General features: G+C 42.8%; 1 protein-coding gene across 1 annotated transcript in view; it reads left to right on the top strand.

The window, feature by feature from the left end:
- Nucleotides 1-2,669: 2,669 nt before the first annotated feature.
- CSRNP3 (cysteine-serine-rich nuclear protein 3) overlaps nucleotides 2,670-7,180 on the top strand; it is a 31,864-nt gene continuing 27,353 nt past the window's right edge. The window contains exons 1-2 of the mRNA XM_010154863.1: nucleotides 2,670-2,734; nucleotides 3,063-3,100. Coding sequence (XP_010153165.1) covers nucleotides 2,670-2,734; nucleotides 3,063-3,100 — 103 coding nt within the window. The remainder of the gene's footprint in view (nucleotides 2,735-3,062; nucleotides 3,101-7,180) is intronic.

The following is a 7,180-nucleotide window of genomic DNA, read 5'->3' as shown; positions in this document are numbered from 1 at the left end:
TTGGCTCCTGCTGGCCAAAATTACTTTTGTTTTATAGGGGCCTGTTTCATACAGTCTTCCTCAAATATTTCTGATAAAGAATATAATAGGTTTTATGGTATTCCTGAGTTGCTGTTCTACTATTTTCTTTCAGCTTGCCAATAGAAAATAGCCACAGAGTGCCCTCTTCAAGAAGTGTTTTGGTCTACCAGAGATGCCAGTCTATCACCAAGTTTCTACTAACAGCTGTCACAGATATTTATTTGGTATTTTAAAAATGCGCGCAGCCCTGTGACCTGATTAGAGAAGTGGGTTACTGATGTTATTCCTAATTTTAACATTTATTACAAAGATAAAACAAGGTATTATGGGAGGCTTTTATGGTTTTGGTGTTTAAAAAAAAAAAAAAAAGATAAAGGGAAAAATAAAGAGCCCATCCACCCCAAATCTTTTGGTTGGTTGCTTGTAAGCTGTCTGATGCAAAGAACCAAGCTCGTATTGTAAGTTTTGAATCACTTGTTAGTGAAGTCAGAAGAGCGTGATTTGACCATTTTAGTGTCAGGGGCTCCACACCAGTTTCCGTGTTCTCCCTCTCAGAAAACCTGGAGGCTCCTGGAGCTCCCAGATCTGTGTTGGCACTTGTATAGGCATAGGAGAGGGAATATCAGCAGCTGTGCCTTTTCATGGGTGGATGTGACAAGACAAAGGCATTGGGTTGGGCAAAATCATCTGCCAAGCTGGAATTTGGATGCTGAATTAAGGAGAGGAAAGTTGAAACAGTCTCCATTAGGGAACATGCTGAGCATGCCTATTGTGTAACACTGCAGCAGCACTAAAACGCAAATGGCTGCTGGCTGTGCACTGGCGGTTCTTTAATGTCTCAGGATTTGGTGCATAGTAAGCTAAGAGCACTTTTAGTGCTATTCACTTTTGTGAATTCTTATTAACAATATTTTTTAAGGCATATTAAACATCTACTTTAAACATGTACATGTAATTAAATTTTACTGGTGTGTGACAAAACCTGTGTTAGAAGAGCAACAGAATTTGCAGAGATATGCTGTGTGCCAATTATTCGTTGCTTAATTTTTGCAATCATATGACCCTTTACTGTGTATTTATTTTGATATCCAAAGCAGTGTATATTTACACTTCGGAGGTGGCTGTTGAAGCTAAGAATACATTTCACAAGGGTACTGCAAATGGCGTAACTGTGTTCGGGCAGCATTCTGCCTCACAGATCAGTTCTGCTGAGAATATTAGTACAACTGATCTGCTGATTGTGCTGGCTTGTTCAAAGTGAGCTGAGCTAATGCAAATCCTCAGCTGCGTGTTCAGATACATGGCATAGATGAATACCTGCTGCATGATAAAACTCAACTTGGAGGACACCCATATTTTTTTTTATCTGCTTTGTTTGCCTTCTCCTTTATAGCCAGCCTGCACTGACCATGATGGCATGTGGCTTTGTTATTTCATTTATATTTCTCTTAAACAGAGAAGGAAACTTGACACTCGCTATTTTTGGATCAGAGTCCAACTTCTTTATGAAATGAAGTTTTTTATATGACCTTTTCATAATGTCTCTCCAGTTTTACCTCTTCTATTGTGCTGTTATTTAGTCCTTATTGTCATTCTCTAAAGCTAACTAATTTAGGCAAGTTTTCATGTGTTTAGGCACATCTTTGACACTGGAGAGATGTCTCCACTAAAAATTGCTTTTCCTTAAAGTTCTTGGGAATGAGAGTGCTTTTCAACCACTGTAGCAGCAAAATTTAAAAAAAAAAAAAAAATTTAACACAGGTAAACCAGTTTGTCTCTATTAAATACTTCAAAAATATTTTTGCAAAGTTTAAACATATGTTAAGGTATGTATGAAAGTTGCAAGGGAGATGGGAGAAAATGGGCAAAAAGAATAAGAGAAGCTCTTCATATTTCTCTTTTCAGAAGAACATATTTAGGGGTCAGAATAGCCAGCATAATTGATTCCTCCCAGAGGCAGTATGAATTTATATTTTTACCCTTGACTTGACTTTTAGCCTATATTTATTTAGCCATTTAAATTGTTGTAGCCATTTGTTTTGACCATCCCTTTGGCAGTCTCATTGTTGATATTTATACTTCACTTCCTCCACATTTGGAGTCACAGTGGCTGGAAATACTTTTGAAAGAAAGACTGTAGGCTACAACTAAATACTGTGTCACTCTAATTTCAAGCGTTAATACTCTCTCGGTTATAGCAAGCATTGTGTAATATAGGGTATATTTCCTCATAGGGAAGTCCTGACTAAATATTTAAATTGTAATCTTGACATTACATTAGCTGTGATATGCAAACTTAATGTTTTAAAGGTGTAATTAAGGGTGTTAAGAGAGCCAAGTTGATTTTAAGGTGATCAGAAGATAAATTAAAGAAATCTAATTGCCTTTTATTGAAGGGGAGAGGAATCAAGGTTCAGAAAAAGAATTTTGAAAATGAACAGGCCAAGCTATCATTCCCCCAGAAATCCTATTATTTAATACATCTGCTTCATTTTCAAACAGTTCCTTTTAAAGTGTTTTAGAATTGATTGGAATCCCATTGTGTTTGAAAAGAAGGCAAAATAACCGTGCCAGCAGAGCTTGTTTACTGGTGTGGAGGTCCAGGAACACACTGTAGGGAGGAGCGTATGTGGCCTTGCAGTGTCGAGATGGCTGTAAAATACCCTGTCCTTCCAACCGCGCTCATTATGCTGAAAGAGGGGGGGTTAATCTAGTAAGGATAGGCTGTGGTAATTTAGGACTGCAGGTCTTCTGAGCAAGTTTTCAGGATTAGTCCCTGGGTCTAAGAAGCAAGGCAATTAGAGGTCAGATGCTTGAGAGTTAAGTGTCTTAATTCCCGCCGTCCAGGTGGTTACCCTTCAGCACCGAACCACAGCTCAGCTGTTGGCTATGGAAGCTCCTTGTGCTCCACAGTCCAGTGCCCTCTCCTGAAGTCAGGCATGTAAACCCTCCCCCTCAAGAACAGAGCAGGTCACTCTTCCTCTTCAAACATCTTTCCTGTAAAGATCTGCTGCTGAATGGGTTTCCTGTAATTTACACAGTAGTTTAACAGCTAAGGAACTCACCAGGAGGTTGGAGAGCAAAATCTGCTGTGCAGTAATTGCTGCCTCTAAGCTAAAGCTTAGCGGAGAGCACAGTAGTCCTCTGCTTAGGTGGAGACCGTTTCCCTGTGTAGAAAACAATGATAAGATTCATAGTCCAGAGAGAGTGTGCACAGGTAGCCTGCCAAGTGCTGTACTGTATTAACCAGCTTTCGGGTGCATAAACAATCACTCATGGGCTTGGGCCTGGCCCAACCTTTCCATCCCCTTTCCTTCTCAACGTGCTCTGCGCTCATACTCCGTTTTCCTTTTGTTCTTAGACACCTTGCTTGGAAGAACACCAAGTTTCAGGCTTCCAGGCAGACCTGGACATGAAGTTATTCAGGTATCTCAAATCTCTGTATCTTCTGGGTATGTGCAGAAGCGGCCTTTAGGCTAGGGGAACTTCAAAGCGGTTAGTGAGACCCTGAAAAACTCAGATGCCATGGAAGAAGGCCGTTTGGTGACAGGCGGGCAGAACCTTCTAGGAAAGGATTTGGATTTAGATTGAGGAACAGTCAAAGACAAAGGCATTGGAGTAATTTAAAAGTTACTGGTCTCTCAATTGAGAGCAGCTGTTTCTTGGTCACCAGGCAGCAATCGGCCATCTGTACGGCCCTGTGCCCTCGCAGGGGTAGACTGAGCAGGTGTGACCACGACTGGGGGCGGCCGTACTGTGGTATGTGGGAATGCATACCTGTTGCAATTGCACATCACTCCCCTGATTCTGTTTCTGGCCCAGAAAACAGATTCTAGGGAATCTGGCACCCGTTCCCAGAGCAGGCTCAACATGGCTGTATCAGGGACCAGTGCTCCCTGTGTGTTACTCTCAGGAGTTGGATACCTTCTGATGGGAATCCACGTCTTGTTCTGGGAACCATTAACCTAGAATTGGGAAGAATCTGTTTGAATAGTAGCCGAGTGTGCAAGTGTTTTCAGGCCTCACAGTTTTTTCCTGACTTTCTCTTCCTTGTTCTGGCTGATGAACACTTGAGGTACCACATTAGAAGTGGAATGTTCTGGGGATCTCCCCAGAGGCAGGCTGTTAAGGGTCGCACCACTGTGCGGTGGGGAGCGTGGGCAGTAACACACCGGCGGCTCCAGACTCCTCGGCTTTGGGATGAGCAACTCGGTGCTGTAGTTCCATTTGCGTCTCCATCGCCATTCCCTCCCTGCACACCCCCCAAGTATAAAAGCATTTCCTAATTCCGTAGAGGATCAGCAGATGCACTGCACCTCCCCTGTAATATAAGCGTTACTGGCGACTGAAACGGAAATATCACTATAGAACAGCGAGAAGACGGCGGTGCCTTCTCTTCAGCCGTGCCGCTTTGTGGCGAGTACCTGTGCGGAGTTCTGTCTAGTACGGCATGCTGCTAGACACTGGCGTGTTTCTGCTGCTCCTTACTGTCCAAAATATCGTAAAGCCTGAAGCTGCTGTGATTTTGAAGGATCTGTGGCTGTAGTTTTGGGAATGTGTTTTGTTGTGGGCTTTTCCCCCCAGTAAGCTAATATGACACTTGTTGCCTCAGGAGAGCAAGTCAGATGAATTTATAAGAGGCTGTGCGCTGTCGTATAGCCACGTTCCAGCCTTATGCTTAGGGGAAATTGACTGCAAGGTTGAGGAAACAGAGCCATGTGTCTGCAGTGGTTGTGGCTGGATTTCCCATCCCATTGCTTTCCGCTGAAGCATTAAATATTGACTGCTGCTGGAGACAGGATATTAAACCTGGTGCAATCGTAGATGAGCTTCTCAGAGCTTTTGCTTCCTAAGAGGTGAATGAACAGCCTTATTATGAAACTTCCGTTGTAGTCCTTGTAATTAAATATCATAAAAATGTTGTATAATGTATCCGTAATGTCTAGTTTTGACTTACAAAGGCAAGTTTAAACCTGCTCATAACTCCCTCCTGCTGTGCTTAGGAGCTGGCAGACAGTGTTAAATGCTTCGTCGGCAAAGCAAAACAAGTAATTGGAACTAGCTTTCTGTTGCACTTGCACAAAACCATGATATTCTTGCCACCTCAGTCCCAGTTTTTCCTATAGGCAGACTTCAGTGTTTGCTGTATTAGGATTTAGATTTAGTCCAACAGACTGTAACCTGGTGAGCCTGGGTGTTTTGTTGGTGTGTGTTTTTATTTTTTAGCTCAGCTTTATATACCCACCCTCATCCTGTTCTGGCTTCACATCAGGCCAAAAGTTGGTTGCAAACCTCTTCACACTTTTGCTTTGTTTTTTTCCAGGAAGGAGCAAGCTCCAACACCAGTTTCCTGTAGGATATGTAGGAGACACTGAAATTATGTCGTACTAGACCACGTGTGAGCAAAAATACTAGAGTATCTACTGCAGTGCTGTGCTTCAGAGTCAGAACATAGCAGCTACATCACTGAGACTATGACTCCATATTTATTAAAAAGACAAAAAGGCGCAGGCTAAGGATAGCGTTTTCTGGATTCTGCTGCCAAGTGGCAGGGTATACTTCTTGTCCACAGTGGCTAAGCTGTCAGCCTTCTGCCAAAACCCAGGTGCCCTCATCCAGCTTGCCTGCTGGGAATGGTTCTGGCACCTGCTTCATCCTGTGTTGTCCAGGAGGGTGCAAGGTTGCCTGGGCCAAAACTCTGTAATGTGCTAATTGTTGAACAGTATGGCCAGTACTGGAGTCTCTGCCTTAACTTTGTCTTTCTTACTAGTGGTCGTTTAGCATATATTAGCTTCCTGACAGATGGCTGGGGTCTTTTTAACATCTAACCATAGAAATGTTGGTTGGAAGGGGGCTCTGGGGGTTACCTTGTCCAACCTACAGGATGGAGCAGAATGCAGCTGGCTGGAAATTAAAGTCCTAAAGGTAGCTGCAGGGATTAAAGAAGTTCTGTTTCAGTGAGGAATGCAATTTTTTTTTTCTTGTTTTCAGTGGGCTCTGGCAGAACCCTGCGGTAAGTCCGGAGCACTAGGTTTTGTGTCCTTCTCGGTGAGTCTAGTATGTCGTCAGTCCTAGACAAACTTTTTGCCTGGCTACGTATCAGCCCTGCTTGCCTCTGCAGTGCTGTGGGTGGCATGGTGGCAGCTGTGTGTCCTCTGAGCCAGCTCTGGCTGTCCTTGATCCCTCCTCAGCTAGTTAAGGGTACACCTTCTCCTAATTATGTGCAATCCATGTTATAGTTCTACCTCTGCTGCTAAATTTCTGTTTGAATGTTTTGCTTTATAATCTTCTACTCGATCTCAGGAATATTTTTAGGTGTTTCATTTCTTCATGTGGGAGAGTTTGGGAGGCAATTGATGCCTCTGGAGTGGGGAATTTCTGAATTCCAGGCACTTACTGAGCACTAAATTGGTATATAGTCTTTGTGACTTCATTGTCTTCTATCTGTCTGTAATACTGGAATTACCAAATGTATTTCTTATAGGGGTGCTGTGAATACTGATTAGATCACACATATTTGGCAGTGGGAACTGTAGTGTTCTGAAGGATTTTTTCTTACTTAATTTCATCCCTGATTGTGAACATTTATTTTCCTGTGGCAGTCAAGGGAGGGGCCAAGTGAGGGTGTTTGAAAAGAAACTCCCATTTTTTCCTTGTTTGAATTACACAGCATACCTTAGAAACCAAGGATACTATTGACATCAAAATGGGAAAACTACCTGAAAGCAATGTTAGATAATATTCTAGCGAAATAACCATCTCCATACGTGTCAGGTTGGAGTACGATGCTTTTCTTTCCCATGAATTCACGGTCTCCTAATTAATTTTATCTAATTCCATACTAAATGGTTATTCAGGACCAGAAATGGCAACTTATTGGTACTTCTAAGTCAAAATTACTTTTGGAGATTATGATTCGAGTCCAGAGGAGGCCACGAAGCTGCTCAGAGGGCTGGAGTACCTCTTCTGTGATGAAAGGCTGAGAGATTTGGGCTTGTTCAGCCTGGAGAAGAGAAGACTCTGGGAAGACCTTACTGCAGCCTTTCAGTACCTGAAGGGGCTACAACGAAGCTGGGGGGGGCTTTTTACAAGGGCCTGTAGTAACAGGACAAGGGGTAATGGGTTTAAATTGACATTAGGGGGGTTTAGATTAGATATC

This window comes from Eurypyga helias, unplaced genomic scaffold (assembly GCF_000690775.1).
Source record: "Eurypyga helias isolate BGI_N326 unplaced genomic scaffold, ASM69077v1 scaffold17567, whole genome shotgun sequence".
NCBI classification, from domain to species: Eukaryota; Metazoa; Chordata; class Aves; order Eurypygiformes; family Eurypygidae; genus Eurypyga; species Eurypyga helias.
Note: the sequence above shows the minus strand (reverse complement) of the source record. Positions and strands in the feature narration are given on the sequence as shown.